Below are 24,230 nucleotides of genomic sequence, written 5' to 3'. Positions count from 1 at the left end.
CAGCTTTCCTGCTCCTCTGATGCTGCTTGGCCTGCTGCTCTACACCTGGTTATCTCACACTATTCTAGGTGTGGTTTCGTACAACTGCAACAACACATCCCTGCTGCAGTACTCGAAACCTCTCACAATGAAGGCCAATATACCATTTGTCTTCTTTACTGCCTCCTGCGCCTGTGTGCTTACCTTCAGTGACTGGTGGACAAGGACAGCCCGGTCCCACTGTACATTCTCCTCTCCCAATTTATAGCCATTCAGGTAGTAATCATCATCATCATCATCATCATCAAATCCCTACAGTTTGGAAACGGGCCCTTCGGCCCAATAAGTTCACACCAACCCTCAGAATATCCCACCCAGACCCATCCCCAAATGATCCATCTAATCTACACATCCCTGAACACTATGGGCAATTTAGCATGGCCAATCCACCTAGCCCGTACATCTTTGGACTGTGGGAGGAAACTGGAGCACCCCAGAGAAAACCCAGGCAGACACGGGGAGAATGCGCAAACTCCACACAGACAGTCGCCCAAGGGTGGAATTGAACCCGGGTCCCTGGGACTGTGAGAAATTTCTGAAGAAGGGTCCAGACTTGAAACATCAGCTTTCCTGCTCCTCTGATGCTGCCTGGCCTGCTGTGTTCATCCAGCTCTACACCTTGTTATCTCAGACTCCAGCATTGGCAGTTCCTACTGTATATACTAGCCTTTTCCAAGCCAAAATCAGTTCTGAAAAAGGATCACTGGATCTGAAATATTAACTCTGATTTCTCTCCACAGAAGCTGCCAGACCTGCTGATTTTTTTCCCCCAGCAATTTCTGCTTTTATTTCTGATTTCCAGCATCTGAGGTTCTTTGGTTCTTTTTTCAAAATTACCAAAACCTTACAATATCAGAGATAATAGGCTATGTTCTATTCAAAGTCAAACTAATAGACTTAATACACATTGCTAATATTGTTTGTTTGTAGCAAAATCTACAGGATGATGAATAATTTTTGTAAGAATTCATAGTGATGCAGAAATCAGAATTCTGAGAGAATGCAACATTGACAATACGCACAGCTCCAAAGCTTTGTTACATTCAGCTGGTCCAAAATATCAGATCTAGCAACTCAACACTGGGCATTCATGAGGCATGGTGAACCATCAACAGCAGCAGAATTATACTCCAGCACAATATGCAACCTCATGGTCCAGCATTTCCCAGTATATCCCCACTCATCCATTACCATCAAGCCAGGGAATCAACCCTACTTCAATGGAGACAGAAGAGGCCATGTTAGGGAGCAGCATCAGACATACCTAAAAAGTATTGAACAGCTTCTGGGAGTTCATGCACACTACGTCTACTCCATTACCTCTTCAAAAAACTCCAAAGAGTTTATTACACACAATATTCATTCATCAAATGCACGTTGATTCTTCCAAATTAACCTTTTTTTAAACTGTGACTGTTAATCCGATCCTGAATAATTGTTTCTTGAAGCTCCCCCACCATCTGAATTAAACTGACTGGTCCGTAATTGCTGGATCTATGTTTATGTCCTTTTTTGAACAAGGCGTGATATTTGTAATTTTCCAGTCTTCTAGCCCCACCCCAAAATCCTAGAATCTTCAGAGAATTATCAAGACTAACTTGTGGCAGCAGCTGATCAGATATTATGTTGGCCAAATAAAAGGGCCTTATTGATGAAATGAATACGCTGGTGGAAACTCTTTTTAGAATTACCTGTGGTACTAAGGTTGTGAGCACTGTGGATTATGCTTCAATAGTTCCAGAGAAAGGACTGAGTCAGTGGCAAAACAACTGAAATTGTAATGAGGAAGGAAAACAATGGCTTCAGTTTCCAAATTTTCAGTTGGAAGAACTTTCTGCTGAAGTCTGACAAGTAGTGTGAGACATCAGAGACAGGCAGTGGGAAACCTGGTATTGAAGTAGAGCTGGGTATTAGCACACTTAAGGACGCAATAAGTTTGAATGTCGCAAGTGGAAACATTGTTTGTAGGTCAGATATAGGAATGCAAAATATCATACAGATTTCTGCATGAAAAAATTATTCAAAATAAATGCATATGTTTTCATTATTGCTCAGTAACTAAAGATGTTCCTAGGGTCTTGGCCTGTGGGCCCCATGAGGCACATCAGAACTGAGGTTACTGCAGGTTTTAATTTTCTTCTGCAGTTTTGATAAAGTGTTGTCTGTTATGTGGTTTGTCAAGGATGACACTGGATTGATAGGTGTTCAGTTTTAGATACCATATCTTGTAAGGGTTGATCAGCCAACAACTTTGCAGTATTATAGATAACACAGTGTGGAGCTGGAGGAGCACAGCAGGCCAGGCATCAGAGGAGCAGAAAAGTTGACATTTCTGGTCAGGACCCTTCTTCAAAGATGGTGAGGAGGGGAAGGGAGCTCAGAAATAAATAGAAAGGAGGGGCGGGGCTGGGGAAGGTGGGTGAGAGGAGGTGTAGTCTGGGTAGCTGTGGAAGTCTTGAAATAGATGTCGGTTTTGAAGCGGTCACCAGAGATGGAGACAGAGAGGTCCAGGAAGGAGAGAGAGGTATCGGAATAGTCCAGGTGAACTTGAGGTTGGGGTGAAAGGTGTTAGTAAAGTTGATGAACTGTTCAAGCTCCGCGTGGGAGCACGAGGCAGCGCCGATACAGTCATCAATATAGCGGAGGAAGAGGTGGGGGATAGTGCCAGTGTAACAGTGGAAGAGGGAGTGTTCCACGTATCCAATGAAGAGGCAGGCACAGCTTGGGCCCATGGCCACCCCCTTAGTCTGTAGGAAGTGGGAGGAATTAAAGGAAAAGTTGTTCAGGGTAAGAACGAGTTCAGTTAAGCGGATGAGGGTGTTGGTTGAGGGGGACTGGTTGGGCCTGCGGGAGAGGAAGAAGCGGAGGGCTTTTAGGCCATCTGCATGGGGGATACAAGTGTACAGGGATTGGAAGTCCATAGTGAAGATGAGGGGTTGGGGACCAGGGAATTGGAAGTCTTAGAGGAGGTGGTGTCCCGGACGTAGGTGGGGAGTTCCTGGACCGGGGGCATAAAACAGAGTCAAGGTAAGCAGAGATAAGTTCAATGGGGAAGGAGCAGGCGGAGATGGAGACAATGGGTCAACCAGGGCAGTCAGGTTTGTGGATTTTGGGAAGGAGATAGAAATGGGCGGTGCGGGGTTGGGGAATGATGAGGTTGGAGGATGATGAGATTGGAGGCTGTGGATGGGAGGTCACCTGAGGTGATGAGGTTGTGAATGGTTTGAGAGATGATGTTTTGGTGGTCGGGGGTGGGGTCATGATCAAGGGGGCAGTAGGAGGAGGTGTCAGAGAATTGGCGCCTGGCCTTGGTGATGTAAAGGTCAGTGCGCCATACCATAACTGCGCCCCCTTTATCTGTGGGTTTGATGGTGAGGTTGCAGTTGGAGCGGAGGGCTGCACATTCTGTGGGGGAAAGGTTGGAGTGAGTGAGAGGGGTGGAGAGGTTGAGGCAATCAATGTCGTGACGGCAGTTGGAGATGAAGAGGTCGAGGGAGGGTACGAGGCCGTGGGGTGGTGTCCAGGAGGAGGGGGTGTGTTGGAGGTGAGAGAAGGGGTCAGTAGTGGGTGGGTTAGACTCACGGTTAAAGAAATAGGCACAGAGGCTGCGGAAAAAGTGTCCAAGGGTAAGCGGTATTCATTGATGTGTGGGTGGAGGGGAATGGAGGTGAGTCCTTTACTGAGGGACTGACCGTTCATCCTCAGTAAGGGGGAGATCGGGGGGGTGGTGTGTGGGCAGGGCATGGGGCTGGGAGTGGGTGTAGAGCTGGAGCTGGGTGTTGGCAGCAGAGTTAGTGACGTCATCAGCATCACACCTCTGCCCTCACGTCCCCTCCCCCCAACAAAAATAAAGACAGAATCTCCCTTGTCCTCACATATCACCCCACTAACCTCCCTATCCAACGTATCATTCTCCGCCACTTCCAATACCTACAATCCAACCCCACAACCAAAGATACATTTCTCTCCCCATCTCTATCTGCCTTCCGTAGGGACAGCTCTCATCCAGTCCACACTCCCCACTAACCCCATCACCCCTGGCACTTTTCCCTGCAACCGCAGGAAGTGCTACACCTGCCCCTACACCTCCCCCCTCACCTCCATTCAAGGCACCAAACAAACCTTCCACATCAGACAGAGATTCACTTGCACATCCGTCAACATGGTTTACTGCATCTGCTGCTCCCAAAGTGGCTTCCTCTACGTCGGTGAGACCAAGCGGAGGCTCAGTGACCGCTTTGTAGAGCATCTGCGCTCTGTTCACTACAAACGACAACAGCTTCCAGTCGCGAACCATTTCAACTCCCCTCCCACTTCCTGGGCCTCCTCTAGTGTCACAATTATGCCACCAACAAACTGGAGGAGCAGTACCTCATATTCCGCCTTGGGAGCCTACAGCCCAATGACCTAAACGCAGATTTTACTAGTTTCAAAATCTTCCCTTCCCCAGCCTCATCTCCGCCTCCTTGACCTGACACAACCTGTCCATCTTCTCTCCCACCTATCCACTTCTCCCACCTCACTGACCAATCCCCACCACTGCCTACCTGGATTCACCTATCACTATCCCACCAACCTTCCCCAGCCCCACCCTTCCTCTCTCTATTTATTTCAGAGCTCCCTTCCCCCTCCCCATTTCTGAAGAAGGGGTCCCGACCGAAAGGTCAACTTTCCTGCTCCTCTGATGCTGCCTGGCCTGCTGTGTTCCTCCAGCTCCATACCGTGTTATTTCAGACTCCAGCATCTGCAGTTCTTACTATCTCTGAGCTTTGCAGTATTGTCATTTAATGTGTTTTCCAGCTCAGGGAAAGTAAACTTCTCAGTAAACTGGCTGATACTTCGTGAGTATTACAGGTCACCCTAAGCACCTCTGCTATTTCATCACTGATACAACTGCAGAATACTGTGCCCAAACTTGTGTCAATGTGCAAATTAACATGCACATCATCACATGGAATCTCTAACCAACTCATCTTTTCAGTCCAAAGCAATATTGCCTGCTTCCACTGCCCGCCCACATCAGGAGGGTAACCGGTATCAGGCAATCTCCTGGAAAAGGTCTACTCCAACTGAAATCAATTCTTATTTAATGATTTCCTCAACCTACCAGAAGTATACCTTCCTTGTGCCACCCCAAGTGGTGAAAGTCACAACGCTGGGACTAACAGTGATTCAAGAAGACAATCATCAGAAAGCACTCTCTCATTGTAGACCCCACTGTTTGTTCATCCAGCTTTGATCTCCCACAACATGTGGGTCCTTTTAAAACATTTCTGGGCTGGCCAAGCCTCTGGACAGCGGGGTCACCAAGAATATCCAGACTGCAGCTCTGGTGCATTTCAAGCAATGATTTGCCTAACTGAGTGTGTCCCTTAACTAAACTTGAAGGTGGACTCGAAAACTGTTAGTTACTGAAACGGCTATTGCTTGGTCCAGTGATTATGCAAACACTAAATAAATAATTTAAAATATCAAGTGCACTAATTCTCAATAGTTTGAATAAAACAACAGTTAACCTTTTAAAACAAATATGCTTCATTGAATTTTGATTTTCAATTGATTACGAAATACAGCAAACTTTTAATTAAGTTCACAAAATCTGGGACTGAAAGTTAGTTGGAGACCATAAAATTGTGTCAGGCATAAAATACAATTGAAAACCAAGAGGAATACAGAAAGTTCAGCGGAATGCGAGAAAGCATTTTAGAGAAACAAAATGGAATTATGAGAAAAGACTGGAGGTCAATGTAAAGGGGAATCCCCAAAGTCTTCTTTCTGTCAGCGCACAAGTAGTAGAGTAGAGGTAAAAGGAGGTTGGGCTAATTGTGGATTAAAAAGTGGATTTATACATGCATACAGGACGTGTGGTTGATGTATTAAATGAATACATTCACCAAGGAGGCAGATACTACCCACGCGATGGTGACAGAGGAGGAAACTCTGTCACTAGAAGCGCTCAAATTTGATAAGAAAGAAGTATTGGATAGCCTGTTAGTAACTGAAGTTGACGAAACACCTGGAAAGGATGAAATGCATCCAAGGATACGGAAGGAGGTGACAGTAAAAATTGGAAAGGCACCAGTTATAACCTTTTAGTCTTCCCTAAATTTGGGAGCGATCACAGACATAGTGCCGAAATCTTCCCTTGCATTATTCACACACCCCGCACCCCCTTAATTTAAAGCCTTCTTTACAACTCTGGTTATTTAGTTCAGTGGGGCACTGTCAAAGGGAGGAAAGAAGTGGTGTTTTTGGAGAGCGAATACTGAAGGAAATACTGAAAAGATTGTTTATTTAAACATCTTAATTTCATCAAATAAAACAAAGTTAATCAAATCCAGTCCAATATCCAAGATAGGGAGGAATAAAAATATATGGAATGAAAGCATTGAACCTCAATGTTAAAATAATAAATATTAAATCAAGAATAAACATGAATCAGAATCAGATATGCTAAGTACAAATTAAAGCTGACATTTAATTTACTCGTAATATTTTAATGAAGTTTTTTAGTGTTCAAAGTTATTTAAGAACATTTACTGATTGAAATAAATAGTTAATCTTTAGAAATTCAAAGTTCAGAACCCCAAATCTTGAGGCCAGCTCTGTCCTTCAATATTAAAAGCTGAACAAAGCTTTGTCTGTTTGATAAAATGCATTAACCATTCAACCAGATTTCCATACAACTGCCAGCAAGATGCCTTAGTGTGGCCCAGTGACTCCACTGTCATAGACTGTGATACCAGTCACACATTGTGAGCCTACTCTAGCCTCACTGACTGGCTTTAATTTTACAACATACTTATTGACCATCCACGTAGCTTTACCTTCCTCTAATTTCCACCCAAGGCTACAGTCAGAGTCCCAGTTTTACCTGGTATGATTTGATTTTCACAAATGCACACAAAAATTATATTAAGAAATCACTTGCACAACCTATACAAATCTTCCACCAGATCACTGGTCTGCAAAGATTCACAGCTGAGCTAACGCCTCTGTCACCCCTTACCCCAATGCTTTTTCAGACCTCCATCCAGGTTCTGAGGGTCACAAATGCTTATTGAATTATGAGCCACAGTCTGGTTGCTTAAATATTTACTATTTACAATGAGTTTAAACTGGATGAAACGGTGCTGAAGTGCACAGAATTGTACAGAATAGGAGTTCAGCTCTCAGAGGGTGTCACAGATCATCCATCATGGCCAGGAGATCATCTCCTTTACTGCGGCTATGCCTGGGCTGTTCCTGAACATGGAATTCTCCCATTATTCGAGTTAACTCTTCATGCTGCTGCTGGTCCTGCACAGAAGGACAACACATGTAAGTCTCTGGCAGTCTACTGTTTTATTAGGAAATAAAACAAGGTCCTTGATTGATTGAGAGAGTAAATGCACTGTCCATGGCACGCTATCACGTGTGCCTGCAGGCCATCCTCGGAGGATTCGGTAGTGGGGGAGCAAGACAATGGCTGTGACTGTCCACAAGGCTATTAACCAGGTGAAGACCCCTCTCCTCTTGATGTTCAATGCCAGTCTGTGTGAATGTGTGGGGCACAAACCAGGATTGGGCTTGTAAGTGATTACCTGCCCCTGCTCACTACTTACATGGCAAAATGAACTCATGTGCCCATTTAACCAAATTAATAAATGGTTTGTTGGTGCCCACAGGTTTTAACACCTTTCTGGATCCAGTGCCTTCAGCTGCCAAAACTGGACAAGGACAAGTGGTGGTGGTAGGGAATCACAGAAGTGACCATTCATTAAAATAAAAGGTGTAGCTTTTGCAAATAATGGTCCACTGATATTCTGCTCACCTTCGAGACCTGTATCTCAATCACTTCTTCAAAACGGTCTGGAGGTCTTATGGCTGCTGCTTGACTGTAAATACAAAAATAGGTCAAAATAAAATATACCATGGCAAAGAGCCTGCCTTAGTATAGCCCTACTGTAACCTCACTGACTGGCTTTAATTTTGCAATATATTTTCTGACCATCCGTATAGGTTTCCCTTCCTCTAACTTCCGCCCATGGCTACTTAATCAGTCACAATCCCAATTTTACCTGGTGCAATTTGATTTTCACAGATGCATGCTCAAAAATTATATTAAGAAAACACTTGCAAAACCTGAACAAATCTTCAACCAGTTCACTGGTCTGCAAGAACTTTTGACAAACAGTTCTTCCTTACTCACCCAACATAGTAGGAACTGAGTTTCTGTCCTCCGTTTACCTGATTAATTTTGTTGTGTTATAGCAGTGCTATAGTTTCTTATTGGCAGAGTTTTAGGGGAACACTGTGTTACAGCTGTCTCCACTGAACAAAGATCTGAAGGCATGGCCCAGATTGAGGCAGTGATGCAGCATCATTGTAAGCATCTTAAACTGCCCTTTCTCACTTGTCCCTGTGATCATCCAGCACGGTATCATACCACCACAACAATTCCTGTGCATGCCGAGGATTAACGTATTCCAAGATGTATTACTTCCGGCTTCCGGTTAATCCACACTATGCATCATTTCCCAGTTGAGCATATAAACAGGCAATACTGCAAAAAAAAAGGCATCCGCTAGAAGGTGCAAGGCACCGCTGCCCACCAGCCTCTCGGTTGTAACTTTCCTGCTCTCGGATGCATAGTCAGATGTGAAAATTTCATTTTCAAAGAATTTTACAGCACAGAATGTGACCATTCTGCTCTTCACGCCACAGTCTATGTTCACAGGTGGGATAAAGTACGTGAAAGTGGATATGCACAGGAAGGAGGATGTATAGGTACAAAGCGAGCGAGAGGGAAGGACCGTGCACAAGAGAAGGAGCTGTGTATGGTTATAAATCTTATTCTTGTGAATGACACACAACTAGAAAAATAACATTGCCAACTTACTCCTCCTCTTCATCTGTGCCAAACAGATTTAGCCGAAACCCTGGCTCAGTGCCCACTGGCTTCTTGATCTCTAGACCTCCCATTAACAGTGCCAGTAAATTAAGCTCTTCCTTAGCCAGTGGGTTGGGAGCTGTATTCTCCTGAAACATAGGATAAGGGAAATGAAATGTCAAGAAAATAAAACAAGCAAAGATAAAGTGTCAATTTACATGGATTGATTTTAGATTCTCTTTCAGCAGAGATCATCTGATTTTGTTGGCAACAGGATTTTAAACAGGGATGGAATGAACAGCAAAGGGAAAAGGTGTTCTTGCCTTTTATGATGTCGGAGCTCCCAAAGCATTTTTATAGTCAATTAAATCCTCGAAGTAGAGTGAATGTTATATCACTCATTTTCCATTTACCAAAGCAGGAAGTAAGAATCTGTCAGTCTTCCACAACTGTCCATTTGCATTTATTAGTTCAATACAACCTCCCGCTGCTCTTTCCCCCTTCTTGACCAAGGCCCCAGTTTCAGAACACAGGAAGAAGGGTCACTGGACCAGAAATGTAACTCTGTTTCTCTCGCCACAGATGCTGCCAGATCTGCTGAGTTTCTCCAGCAATTTCTGTTTTTGTTACAGATTTCAAGCATGTGCAGTTCTTTGTTTTAGTTTATTGAATTACATGTAATTGTGAGTGTGTCTGTAGGGGACAGCATGGGGCACTGGGTTGTGCATTGATCGATTTTGGGCTGGATAGAAACCTGATGCTTCTCAGTGAGGCACAAATTCAGTCAACATTTTTCATCCTGGTGATAGTCTTGAAAGCAAAAGCCAAGGTTGGAAGCAGTCGCATTCCCTTGGGCCATCACAAGCTTTTAAATTCAGGCCCGTTACCAATGCATTCTCAAATTACACTTATACTGCACTCATAAGCATTACTACTTCTGCTACAAAGAAATAAATTTGGTAGCTGTGAGATCCCCTTATAAGCAAGTTTATATTATGTTGATCCACATTAAAACAGACGTCCACTCTATTTAGGAGATAGTAGGAACTGCAGATGCTGGAGAATCTGAGATAACAAGGTGTAGAGCTGGATGAACACAGCAGGCCAAGCAGCATCAGAGGAGCAGGAAGGCTGATGTTTCCGGCCTAGACCCTTCCGAAACGTCAGCCTTCCTGCTCCTCTGATGCTGCTTGGTCCACTCTATTTAGTCAGCTTGAAATAACTAAAGGAATAAATTAGTGCTGTAAGTTTCATTTTCCTGCTTAATGGTTCATTTGCACAGCTAGTAGAATGACTATACTTAGATAATGACAGCTGTATCCAGCCACAAACAGATGAGGTCTGTAACAGTGGAAGAGCAACTGGGAAGTCAAGTAAAACAAATAACCATTCAACAAAACTGTGATAGGCTTTTCATTTAAGCTTATTTAATTTGATGCCTGCTGAAATTTGGAAGTTATTTGTTTATGTGAAAGTAGAATACACGTTACTGGCTAGGAGAGTAAAGGGGAAACAACGTTTTGGAAAGTTGGAGGAATTTTTAATTGATTACTTGAAGAACTGTATTTCTGTGAAGGGTGCAATATGAGCCAAACTTGAGGGGGTACTATTCCTCACTATAGCTTAAAGTATAAGTTGCCTACAAAAAGAAAAGTCTTTAGTCATTTGTGTTTTCAGTCATTCATTACAATAACACTTTTAAACAAATCTTCATTTAGTAACTGCAAATTCAAATCTGTAGCTATTTTCCCTGGAGGAGAAAGTTGACAGAAGGTTTGATAGAATGTTCAAATTTATGAGGGGCCTAGACAGCAGATAGAGAGAAACTTCCCATTTTTGGAAGGATTGAGAACCAGTGGACACATATTTAAGGTGTTTAGCGAAAAAATTCAATATTGATCTGAGGCAAAGCTATTTTATGCAGATAATGATTATGACTTGGAATGCAATCCTGAGTGTGCAAGTTAACATCTGGTGTGTGGGAGGTTTTCCAGTGTAAATTGATAGGAACTTAGAACCGGCATGTTCCTGTAAAGATGGCAAGTTTAGGGAACCTTGGATAACGAGAAATATTGTGAGTCTAGTCAAAAAGAAAAAGGAAGCATTTGTCAAGGCTGAGAGGCTGGGAATACACGAAGCAAGGGTGGAAAACAAGGAAAGTTGAAAGAAACTTAAGCAAGGAACAGGAGAGCTAAAAGGGGTCACAAAAAGTGACTGGCCAACAGGATTAAGGAAAATCCCAAGGCTTTTTATAGATATATAAAGAACAAGAGGGTAGCCAGGGAGAGGGTTGGCCCACCCAAGGACAGGGAAGGGAATTTATGTATGCAGCTAGAGGAAATGGGCAAGGTATTAAATGAGTACTTTGTGTCAGTATTCACCATAGAGAAGGACTTGGTGGATGATGCGTCTGGGAATGGGTTTGGAGACAGTTTGGGTCATGTTGAGATCAAAAGGGAGGTGGTATTGGGGGTCTTGAAAAACATTAAGGTAGACAAGTCCCCAGGGCCTGATGGGATATACCCCAGAATACTGAGACAGGCAAGGGAGGAAATTGGTGAGGCCTTAAGAGAAATCTTTGTATCCTCACTGGTTACAAGGGAGATCCCAGAGGATTGGAGAATAGCCAATGTTTAAGGGTGGCAGGGATAATCCAGCTAATTATAGGCTTTTGAGCCTTATGTCAGTGGTAGGGAAATTATTCGAGAGGATTCTTCAAGACAGGATTTACTCCCACTTGGAAATAAGTGAGCGTATTAGCGAGAGGCAACATGGTTTTGTGAAGGGGAGGTTGTGTCTCACTAACTTGATTGAGTTTTTTGACGAAGTGACGAAAATGATCGATGAGGGTAGGGCAGTGGATGTTGTCTACATGGACTTCAGTAAGGCCTTTGACAAGGTCCCTCATGGCAGGCTGATACAGAAGGTAAAGTTGCACGGGGTCAGAGGTGAGCTTGCACGATGGATAAAAAACTGCCTTGGTTACAGAAGACAGAGGGTAACAGTGAAAGGGTGCATTTCTGAATACAGGGCTGTGGCTAGTGGCTTTCCTCAGGGATCAATGTTGGGACCTTTGCTATTTCTAATATATATAGATGATTTGGAGGAAAATATAACTGGTTTGATTAGTAAGTTTGCAGATGACACAAAGGTTGGTGAAATTGTGGATAGCCATGAGGACCATCAGAGGTTACAGCAGGCTATAGATGGGTTGGTGACTTAGGCAGAGAGATGGCAGATGGAGGTTAATCCTTAAAAACGTGAGGTAACGCATTTCGGAACCCTTAAGAATACTGATAGGCAGAGGGATCTGGGTGTATAGGTGCACAGGTCACTGAAAGTGGCAACACAGGTGGAGAAGGTAGTCAACAAGGCATAAGGCATGCTTGCCTTCATCAGCCAGGACACCGAGTTTAAAAAAATTGACAGGTGATGTTGCAGCTTTACTTAGTTAGGCTGCATTTGGAATATTGCATTCAATTCTGGTTGTCACACTACCAGAAAGTAGTAGTGGCTTTGGAGAGGGTACAGAAAAGATTTACCAGGATGTTGCCTGGTATGGAGGGCTTTAGCTATGAGTAGAGGCTGGAGAAGCTTGGGCTGTTCTCACTGGAATGACTGAGGTTGAGGGGCGACCTGATAGAGGTCTACAAGATTATGAAGGGCATGCGCAGACTGGACAGTCAGAAGCTTTTTCCCAGGGTGGAAGAGTCAGTTACTACGGGGCATAGGTTTAAAGGTGATGTACAAGACAAGTTTTTTTTTTAAACACAGAAGGTGATGGGTGCCTGGAACTCACTGCCGGGTGAGGTCGTGGAAGCAGATACCATAGTGACTTTTAAAGGGCATCTTGACAAATACAGGAATAGAATGGGAATAGAGGGATACGGTCCCCAGAAGGGTAGGGGGTTTTAGTTGTGACAGGCAGCATGTCGGTGCAGGCTTGGAGGGCCAAAGGGCCTGTTCCTGTGCTGTAATTTTCTTTGTTCTTTTGCGTAGGGAAGGGCTAGACTGAAACCTTGGGCAGGCAGGATTCTGGCTGCTGTTACACAGTCCTGATCAAAACCAATTTATAAAATTGACTCCCAATTTCAATGATATTATATTTTTAATAATAGATTTATCAAACTGCAAAGTACCATTGCAACAAGAAACATTCAACATTCATCATTAAGATGCCTGAATATTTTCTCTTTCTTTTGAGCACTTGAAATGTCGTAAGATTCAAGGCTCTAGGTCTTGTGCTGGAAAATACGACTAATAGAGATTTTGAGTAGCTTTGGCAGGATAAACATGATGGGTCTAGGGGTTCTTCTGTACTGTATGATTCTACAACAACAAAGCACTGCGTTCAGATCATCCAGATATATTTTTAGAAAACTAAATCTGAATGAATAATACCACACCCTAGAAACAATCTTCAGGCCACTAAACTTATTTAGTTTCCAGAGTTTTATTTCTGCATCTGTTGCCTTTTTGGGTATTTTCAGAAATTGTCTTCTCTGGAAAGTCACAACTTGCAGTAACATAGCTTTCATATTCATTAAACGACATACCCACACTTCCATAATTCCACTTTCAGAGTTAATGTTTCGAGTTCAGTGATCGCTCTTCAGAACTAGATGCTGCCAGACCTGTTTAGTTTCTCTAACAATTTCTATTTTTGTTTCAGATTCCCAGCATCTGCAGTTCTTGGCTTTAGTTAACTTACACTGTTTTAATAGAATTACCAAAGCCAACAGTGCTAACTCTCTCTCATTCCCGATAATCTTCAACTCCCCTCTCATGGAATCACAGAGCAATTAGGGCAGAATAAAACTGATAATCAGAGTTTCAAACATCCTGTCCAATTACCACAGAACGTGCGCACATAGGGACTTCCTCAGCATCCCCATATGCATCGCATGCCTCTCCACAAGTCGGAAGATTTGGACCAATATTTCTGAAGGCCAAAGAATGGGAAATGTTGTTCTTTAGTTTGGGAAGCTAAGAAAATGAGTTGGTTAGTGACTAAAATACTCACCCTTGTGGAGCCATTGCATATGGGATGCAATTTATCAAATATCTTTGATAAAATTCTGCACAATGATGTACTGAAGATAGGAGACCAAATGAATTTATGGAGACAATCATTCATTGGTAATATACACTCAAGAAAAGTGAGAGTGAGAAAAGAATTGACCTTGCTTGCTTGAAACAAAAGCTGAAGGAAAAGGAAATACTTAAAATGAAAATGAATTAATGCCTGTCATCAAGTATCTGATTATCTTACTGAAACAAATTTATATAGGAAGGAAATGATAGGGTCTTGAAAGAGGAACATTTTGCAAAGCACAGATCTTGGTGGTTTTTTGACTGAACGTGTTTTGATATTTGGTTGGACATACAGATTCTGATTTTTATTTAAAAAGAGAAGGGAATCTGTTAATTGTATTTAATTGTAGTCAGACTGAGTATTAGTTGGGAATTCACTTCAGTTCCTATTAAGAGACCAACTAAAGCTGTGCTTTGTTGGGCGAGATGGTTTATGTTCATGTCATTTGGATTAATCGATCAAGAATTGAATAGGTAGCCCTGCACATTACAGTGATCCACAAAATGAAGATCTTGTCACATTTCCAGCAAAAATTCAAGGCTGACAGGTCACTAATCTTACTAGTTTCTCTCTATCTCGCCATTGAATAAAATATACAATCTTCGATAACCAGTTATGAAATTCTGAAAGAAACATTTTCCATCAAAGTCCTCTCTTTCATGGAGTGAAAAAACCTAGTCAATCAGAACATAATGCTGCATTGTCACAGATGTCACCTTTTAGATGAAATGAGAAATTGATGAGATGTTAAATTAAAGCCTGCATTCAAAGAATCATTGAATCCCTACAGTGTGGAAGCAGGCCATTCGGTCCATTCAGTCTACACCGACCCTCCAAACACCATCCCACCCAGACATACCCCCCGCCCTATCTCTGTAACCCTGCATTTCCCACAGCTAATCCAACTAATTACATCCCTAGACTGTGGGAGGAAGTTGGAGTACCCAGAGGAAACACACTCAGACACGGAGAGAACATGCAAATTCCACACAGATAGTCGCCAAGGGTGGAATCGAACCGGAGTCCCTGGTGCTATGAGGCAGCAGTGCTAACCACTGAGCCACCGGGCCACCCAGAACTGATGACTAATATTTGTCAAAAGGACATGACATGAACACAAGGTCTATTATATTACATTAAGGCTTGAATTATATTCACACAAGATCCTCCAGTCTGTTTCAATGATCTTAACCAAATCTAATGGAATATTACCCTGTAAGAACAGGATTGAGACAAATAGTAGCATCTGAATTGAAATTAAATCCCTCTGTACCACAGTTCTAAAGGGAGCATGGGTTGCAAAGACAGCTGCAGTACTACTGCCAGTTCTCTAGCCATTGCTCTCCAAGTGGGTGAATGCAGTTGGTGAAATTATCCATGAATCTTTCTGATACTCTTTTGCTTTCTCCCCTCTATGTCCCTATTCATTTTCTCTGTGTATCTTACACCATTGTGGTACTCTCTTCCAATCTCCCAGTCTGTAGTAGTCATCTGTCTCTCTATCTCTACTAACTTCTCTCTTCTGTCTCGCTCAATCTTAATATTTTTCCATTACTATATCGACAGTGTCTGTTTGCTCTTTCCCCTTTCAGCTCCTTTCTAGATATCGTTCACTATTAAATTCTCTCTTCATATCCTCATTCATTTCTGATTTCTGCCTTTGTTACTCTGACCACCTTCCTGGACACCAACTATCCCAAACTTTTGTGTTCTTATATTCCAGTAATTTCGTCCCTTTCTCAGTCAGTTTCTTCCTGTTTCCTGTCAGCAATCCTACTTCCATCTGTGGCCACTCCTCGGAAAAACTATTTCCCAATTAATGTATAACTGCATTTTCAAACTTCCAAGTATCTAGTCTTTGGCTTTCTGTGCACCATGATATTTCTGCAGCTACTGATCTGCTCCACTACACTCTAACCTCCTGGAAATGCAATGCAGAACAATGTGCATCAATGTTTTAATGAAGATCTGTAGCTCGGGTTGTGGTTGGAGTTGTTGGTTGGTTCGCCGAGCTGACTGGTTTTCATGCAAAGTTTCATCTCCCTTTTAGGTGACATCGTCAGTGCTGTGTAGTCTCCGTTGAAGCGCTGTTATTCTGTCTCGCTCTGAATTTATACGGTCTGCTCTGTCATGATGGGCAGTCTTGTTTCTGGTTTTGTACTGTAGTGTTATGTAGATGGGGTCTATTTCAACATGTTTGTTTATTGCATCGGTGGTTGAAAATCAGGCATCCAGGAATTTTCATGCTTGTCTTTGCTTTGCTTGTCCCAGTACTGTAACTTTGTCCCAGTTAAAATGCTGTCCTTCTGTGTCACAGTGTTTGAAGTGAGGGAGTTGGTCATGTCATTTTGCCGCGAGTTGGTGTTCACGTATACTGGTGGCGAGTTTCCTGCTCGTCTGTCCTATGTAGTGTTTCTCCCAGTTGCTGCATGGTATTTTATATATCACATTTGTCCTGCTCAATATGGGAATGGGGTCTTTTGTCTTTGAGAGTAACTGGCAAAGTGTGACTGTGGGTTGGTGTACTATCCTTATTCCAAGAGGTTCTAGGAGACTTGTAGTCATTTCTGATGTGTTTCTAATATAGGGTAGGGTGGCCAGTGCGTTGGGTGACTTCCTTACCAGTGTATACAGAAAGACTACACACACAGACCAAATCCTGAATTACAACAGTAACCACCTCAGCACCCACAAACACAGCTGTGTCAAGATTCTGTTTAAATGAGGGATAACTCACTGCAGCACCCTGGAGCTGCACAAAAATGAAGACAAACACCATACAAAGTCTTTGCAAACAATGATTATCTTAACAGCTTTGTCCGCTGGAGCCTTGCAAATTAGCAACACCAAGAAGACATTGTATGCCCCAAAACACTGGCCACCCTATCCTATATTAGAAACACATCAGAACTGACTATAACACTCCTACAACCTCTTTGAATAAGGATAGCACACAAACCAACAGCCACACTTTGCCATTTACTCTCAAAGACAAAAGACCCCTTACCCACAATGAGCAGAACAAATGTGATATATAAAATACCATGCAGCAACTGCAAGAAGCAATATATAGGACAGACGGGCAGGAAACTCACCACCAGGATACATGAACACCAACTCGCAGCAAAACGGCAAGATCAACTCTCCCTCATTTCTATTCACTCCGATAAAGAAGGACGTCAGTTTAACTGGGACAACGTAACAGTACTAGGACAAGCAAAACAAAGACATGCATGAAAATTCCTGGAGGCCTGATTTTCAACCACCAACGCATAAACAAACATATTGAAATAGACCCCATCTATGTACCACTATGGTGCAAAACCGGAAACAAGACTGCTCACCATGGCAGACCGGACAATATAAATTCATAGTGGGAGAGAACAACAGTGCTTCAACGGAGGCTACACAGCACCGACAATGTCACCAAGAAGGGAAACGAAACGTTTGCATGAAAACCAGTCAGCTCGGCAAACCAATCAACAACTCCAATCTGCATTAGATAAAGAGCACAAAACAACATTCTGAAGAACATCTGAAGCATTTCATTTGAACCCATCTCCCCTCTATGAACTGACAGAGGATGATCTCAGCTAAAAATGTCATCTGCATTTTCATACCTCACCTCCGTAACTCCCCCCACCTCTCTCTCTCTCTCTCTCTCTCTAATCTCCCCCAGGTCCAAAATCTTTCGAAAAATTCAGGCCTTCTGAATATCCCCATCTAGTTCCTTTGGCTCTAAGCTGGAGTTCTCTCCCTAAAACTCTCCACCTTTAAGATACTTTCTAAAACCCACCAAAGTTTTGGTTATCTTCCTTGTTGGCACCTTATGTGGCTCAGTGTCAAAGTTTGTGTATTAATTCTGTGAAGTACCTAGAGATGTTTTAGCATGTTAAAATACATGCCATTGTCGCTGCTGCTGTTTAGTCCACGCTCACACTTGATTTGCAAAATGCCCTGTCGTGCATTTTATATAAATACATCTAACATAAAAATATAAACTAGTACGGGTCTATGGGAGACAAATGAAAAGAAAACGGGAAGACCCATAAAAACAACAGGAAGCTAGAAATAGCAATGAGCACTGACCTTTGTACGTGTAGCTGAGTTCTTTGATGCCCCTGACATATGTGTTTCCACAGGCCGTGAAATGCTGTACCTGTGGCCATTCAGATAACGAGATTTAAAAAGGTGAACAGCACAACATCAACAAATAATACAATTATATCTGTGGATCAAAGGTTCAGCAGCAAAATGTATAGCGAGCAGGGACCACTGGTAGCTCCCTGGAACAATGATCACACTAGAGTATGCTTATTCGCACCCAGTGACTAAAACGCAGACAAGGCATTGCTTATTCTGCAATCTTTCCTTGAAAATGTAGGACTGAATAACGAATGAAATAACCAATATGTTAGCTACACTAACAGTAGCACAGTGTGGGAGTTTGCCATCAGTTTCATCCCATTCATTCCCTTAATGTACAGATGACATTCTTGGAGATGGCACCTTTGCCTGTTTTGGTTTAAAGAATGCACACTTACTCAGCCATGAACAAACTCACGCTGGTAAACAGAAAAGTGGTTCCTTCAGAAATTTGTGCACAGCATTTCTCTTACTGTCACTACTTTTCGAATCTGCAAGTCCACAGAGGTCAGGGTCTACTCTATACTGCTCAATTGTACATCGGACTATACGCCACCTATCTAAATCTGACACCATGGCTCAGGTGCCCGAGGAACAGCGTCTCCTACCTAAATGGCTACAAGACTGACAGATAAACCAGTAGCACTCTCTGACACACACACACACACACACATGCCATATTAACCTGTTCCACCCTCTCAGCCACACACCTCCCACACACAAACCCTCACCTTCTAAACTCAGTGCCCAATTCACCCTCTCACCACACACTACCCACTATCCTCAACTCCGTCAATCCCGTCCACCCTCTCAGACCCCACAAGTCACCACCCTCAACACCTCCCATAACTCTCAATCTCCTATACTGTTCTTTCTCACCCCTGCCACACTCTCTCCCCATCCTCATCACTATCAATCCTCAGCTATACTCTCATCCCTCACTCCCTCCCCACCACACCCTTACACCCCCTCGACGCTCTTCTTGTTTCTCACTAACTACCTTGTATCTTCTAACTTGCCACTGTTTCAACTGACTTTTGTGCTACTCCCAGTCCTTACAGCAGTTTATTTTCTCCTCTTTTGAGTGACAGCTAAGTGAAGAGCCCTCACTTTATCTATAAATTAAACAGTGAGATTTGTGGCAGGATATTCACCAGTTGGAAGGTTCTCCTGTCAGCAAACCCTCCTCACACACATAACATTTCACAGCAACTTTGCTTGATCTTAACCCTCCTTGTCGATGAATGCTAAGGCCACCTGTAGTGAGGAGAATCATTAGCATATCTGATAAGGTAAGGGCATCACCTGTTGATGGATTGCGATGTAGAGCCCAGGGAATCAAACCTGGGACCTGTTCATTTGGATAGCTGAGTGCTACAACGGCAATAACCATGTGTGTGTATAGGGGCAATAATACAACACCATATCTTAAGGTGTTTCAGAGATATTTTAAAATAATATGACATTGAGTCCTGTAAGGAAATATTAAAACAGGTAGATTTCTGAAGAAGGGTCTAGACCCGAAACGTCAGCTTTCCTGCTCCTTTGATGCTGCTTGGCCTGCTGTGTTCATCCAGCTCTACACCTTGTTTAGTCAAAGCAGCAGGTTTTAAAGAGGAAAGTGAGTTGGAAAAATTGAGAGGTGTAGGGAAGGAATTCCAGGGCCCACACTACTGAAGGCATGGCTACTAGTTCCATTCCAAGGAATGTTTCAGACACTTGGGAAAGTTGTACAGATACAGGAGATCAGAGAACAGGAGCAGCCAGGCCTGGAAGGACTTTAAAATAAGGACGGGAGTTTTAAAATTGAAGCATTGCTTTACTGGGAGTCTGTGTAGGTCATATAACACAGGGGTAACGGGTGAACAGCATTTGGTCCAAATGAGAACTTTAATCTCCAAGCAACAGAGAACACCAAATGAATAATTTTTAAATAACCTTCCTTGGTTCTCAGTTCATTCCAGAGGGTTCTTATTGTAAAGCAAGAGACTGTTGGTTCAGCCTACATCCTCTGGGACTGGTATCCTAGAGATCCTTAGAATGTGGAAATGGTGTTACTTACATATTTGTGCCAAGTTTAATTACTCTGTCACCAAAGAGATCGAAAGATCCTTCTGTCAGCACACTGGTGTAACTGCCGCTGGCTGGGAAAGTTGCTCGTTTCACCTCTTCTCCATCATAGTTAAACATTCTGTGACAAGTGGAGAAATACCAGGAGTCAGGATTTTCCTTACTCGAAAAGTTTACAAACCTCAAATTCCAATTACTTTCACCATTATAAAACCACAGAGACTAGACATATAGAAACTAGGAGCAGGAGTAGGTTTTTGGCCCTTCACGCCTGTTCCACCATTCAATATGATCATAGTAGATTCACTATCTGCCATATTCTTGTTTTCTCTCCATACAATACCTTTAAAAATACACTTTGATAGATATACATGTGTTCGTGGATTATACAGGAGGGTTTTATGTAAAGCTTAATGTTCCGTAAAAGCTGGATTTAGACGTCACAACATGTACGGCTCAAATCTATCCAAATGTTAAGTAAATCTAGGGGACAAATTTGTCCAAGAGTTGAGTTTTGTTTTCCACAAGGAGACTGAAAAGAAGTAGTTAAAGGCTGCACAGCACAAGCCAGCATCTTAAAAAACAAGGACAGGGTAATATTTTGCATGAACAGTCTTCAATAAGGTGATTCCTACAAAGGGTTCTCAGCCTGGAAGGTTTACTGGTTTTATTTCACCTTCTCACCACAGTTTCAGTGATTTCTCTACCATTAACTTTAGATAATTCAGTCACTGCTGCTGGTGCATGATATGAACACCTCACAGCATGTTTTGGGACCTGTCAGGAAGAAACAAGCTGGTAAGTACAGGAGCCAAAAGTGCATCTTGGTCTGCAATGAGTATTTAGTTGGGAATATTGACTATAGTGATGGTTAATCAGCATGCAGACAGAGACAGGTCCATGGCACTTTGTAAATATGGTGCAAGGGGGAAGGCTCTAAATTCCTGTGACAATGGGACCAACTCAGTGGGAAATGAGCCCTTGAAAGCATGGACAGGTTGCACCTAGTTACAGCTGGGGCTAATATCCTCACAGGGCAATTTGCTGGTGATAGTTGGGAGGATGTAAACTAAGTTTGCAGGGATGTGGAAGCCAAGAGGTAATAATTAGAGAGAATAACCAAAGTGCACCAAATATTGTGAGAAACCGATAGCAGTAAAGTAGGAAATAGTAGTTTAATAAGTGGCTTCGATATGACTACATATATTGAGCATTTTCAACTTGAAACCGTTAACCTTTGTCAATTGGTATCAGGTCACTAATACAAATAAAATGATCCCTGTAACAACATCCCATCCCTAACGTAGCTCCTTTGACGAGTATTCACAGCTTCGCAGTTTGCAGTTCATTCTTGCAAATCTTTTTATTCATTACTGGGACATGGGCATTGCTGGCCGGCCAGAATTTATTGCCCATCCCTAGTTCCCCTTGAGAAGGTGGTGATGAGCTGCTTTCTTGAATCGCTGCACTTCATATACTCTAGGTTGACCCACAATGCACTTAGGGAGGGAATCCAGGATTTTGACCCAGTGACAGTGAAGGAACGACAACATATTTCCAAATCGGAATGGTGAGTGGCTTTGAGGGGAACTTGCAGGTGGTGATATCTTCATATATCTGCTGCCTTTGTCCTTCTAGATGGAACTGGTTGTGGGTTTGGAAGGTGCTGTCTAAGGATCTTTGGTGAATTTCTGCAGTACATCTTGCAGACAGTACACACTAGTGCCAATCAGGTGGGCTGCTTTGTCCTGGATGGTGTCAAACTTCTGAGTGTTGTTGGAGCTGCATCCAAGCAAGTGGGAGTTTTCCATCACACTCCCGACTTGTGCATTGTAGATAGTGAACAGGCTTTGGGGAGTCAGGAGGTGAATTACTCACCACATTATTCTTAGCCTCTGACCTGCTCTTGTAGCCACTGTGTTTATGTGGGGAGTCCAGTTGAGTTCTGGACAATGGTAATGCCCAGGATGTTGATAGTGGGGATTCAGTGATGGTGACACCATTCAATGCCAAGCCTCAGACGACATGTCCATCCTGGGCCTCCTCCAGTGCCACAACGATGCCACCCGAAGGTTGCAGGAACAGCAACTCATATTCCGCTTGGGAACCCTGCAGCCCAATGGTATCAATGTGGATTTCACAAGCTTCAAAATCTCCCCTCCCCCTACCGCATCCCAAAACCAGCCCAGCTCGTCCCCACCTCCCTAACCTGTCCTTCATCCCACCTATCCCCTCCTCCCACCTCAAGCCACACCCCCATTTCCTACCTACTAACCTCATCCCGCCCCCTTGACCTGTGCGTCCTCCTTGGACTGACCTATCTCCTCCCTACCTCCCCACCTACACTCACCTTTACTGGCTCTATCCCCGCCTCTTTGACCTGTCTGTTTCCTCTCCACCTATCTTCTCCTCTATCCATCTTCTATCCGCCTCCCCCTCTCTCCCTATTTATTTCAGAACCCCCTTCCCCTCCCCCATTCTGATGAAGGGTCTCGGCCTGAAACGTCAGCCTTCCTGCTCCCATGATGCTGCTTGGCCTGCTGTGTTCATCCAGCTCTACACCTTGTTATCTCAGATTTTCCAGCATCTGCAGTTCCTACTATCTCGGGTAATATTTATAGTGTCTCTTATTGGAGATGGTCATTGCCTGGCATTTGAGTGGTGTGAATGATGTTTGCCGCTTGACAGTCCAAGCCTGGATATTGTTCAGATCTTGATGCATTTGAACCACGGATGGCTTCAGTATTTGAGGAGTCATGAATAGTTCTAAACATTGTACAATCATCAGTGAATACCCCACCTATGATCTTATGATAGAGGGAAGGTCTTTGATGAGGCAACTGAAGATGGTTGGGCCTAGGACACTACCCTGAGGAGCACCTGCAGAGATGTTCTGAAGCTACGATGACTGACGTCCAACAACCATGACAATCTTCCTGTGTGCTAGGCGTGACTCCAACACCAGAGAGTTTGCCTATCTGATACTCACTGATTCCAGTTTAGCTAGGGCTCCTTGATGCCACACTCGGTCAAATGTGGCCTTGATGTCAAGGGCTGTCACTCTCACCTCACCTCTGGAATTAAGCGCTTTTGTCCATGTTTGAACCAAGGCTGTAAGAGGTCAGGTGCTGAGTGGCCCTGGCAGAACCAAAACTGGGCAGCAGTGAGCAGGTTATTGCTGAGTAGGTGCAGCTTGATAGTTCTGATGATGACATCTTCCATCATTTTACTAATGATCAAGAGTAGACTGTGACCCTCATGAGGAGTTTTGTTATAGGCTTATTGGGCATTTAAATGCATGCATCACATGATCAAATTGGCATGTCACCACCTCAATAAAGTATAAGTAATTGGTCAGGATCTTCCCCTTCTAATCAATCTTGGCTGCTTACCAAGCTACCATTATACACACAATCAGAGTTTGTTCTTGATAACTCCATAAGACGTAAGAGCAGAAGTAGGCCTTTCAGTCCATCAAATCCATTTTCCTGTGTTTTCACCATAACCCTTGATTACTTTACTGATTAAATATCTGTCACAGCCTTGAATATACTTAACGACACAGCCTCAACAGTCTTCTGCTCGAGGAAATCCACAGACTCACCATCCTTAGAGAAAAAAATCCTCTTCATCTGTCTTAAATGGGCATATCCTTACTCTGAGATTATGCTCTCTGGTCCTACTCTCCCACAAGAGGAAACGATCTCTCCCTAAGAATTGTGTACGTTTCAATAAGATTGCCTCACATTCTTCAAAAGTCCAATGAATACAGGCACAACCTATTCAACTCTTCTAAGACAGTCCTCTTTTATATTTAGGATCAGCCTAGTGAACCCTCTCTGGACTGCCTCTCATGCCAGTATATCTTTCCTTGGAGAAGGAGGCCAAAACTGCTCACAATATTCCAGGTGCAGTCTGACTCGTGCCTTGTATAGTTTTAGCATGACCTCCCTCACTAACTTTTATACTCCATCCTCTTTGAAATAAAAGCCAACAGTACATTTGTCT

At 43.2% G+C, this 24,230-nt stretch overlaps 2 protein-coding genes across 6 annotated transcripts in view; both read right to left on the bottom strand.

Moving 5' to 3' along the window:
- LOC109919072 (U7 snRNA-associated Sm-like protein LSm10) overlaps positions 1–1,481 on the bottom strand; it is a 29,034-nt gene extending 27,553 nt beyond the window's left edge. The window contains exon 1 of one of the 3 annotated variants that reach the window (XR_007264962.1): positions 1,360–1,479. The gene's annotated coding sequence lies outside the window, so the exon portion shown is untranslated. Of the gene's footprint in view, positions 1–1,359 lie in introns of all 3 variants that reach the window. The other 2 variants (XM_048613151.1, XM_048613150.1) reach the window with 2 other exon arrangements.
- A 4,833-nt stretch (positions 1,482–6,314) lies between these two features.
- Positions 6,315–24,230, bottom strand: part of oscp1b (organic solute carrier partner 1b) — a 46,545-nt gene continuing 28,629 nt past the window's right edge. For all 3 annotated transcript variants that reach the window (XM_048613208.1, XM_048613209.1, XM_048613210.1), the window contains exons 6-10: positions 20,215–20,343; positions 18,096–18,165; positions 8,921–9,060; positions 7,853–7,916; positions 6,315–7,338 (exon numbers count right to left, since the gene is read on the bottom strand). In XM_048613208.1, the coding sequence (XP_048469165.1) occupies positions 7,222–7,338; positions 7,853–7,916; positions 8,921–9,060; positions 18,096–18,165; positions 20,215–20,343 (520 nt within the window). In that variant the 3' untranslated portion in view covers positions 6,315–7,221. The remainder of the gene's footprint in view (positions 7,339–7,852; positions 7,917–8,920; positions 9,061–18,095; positions 18,166–20,214; positions 20,344–24,230) is intronic.

This window comes from Rhincodon typus, chromosome 27, assembly GCF_021869965.1.
Source record: "Rhincodon typus isolate 14 chromosome 27, sRhiTyp1.1, whole genome shotgun sequence".
NCBI classification, from domain to species: Eukaryota; Metazoa; Chordata; class Chondrichthyes; order Orectolobiformes; family Rhincodontidae; genus Rhincodon; species Rhincodon typus.
Note: the sequence above shows the minus strand (reverse complement) of the source record. Positions and strands in the feature narration are given on the sequence as shown.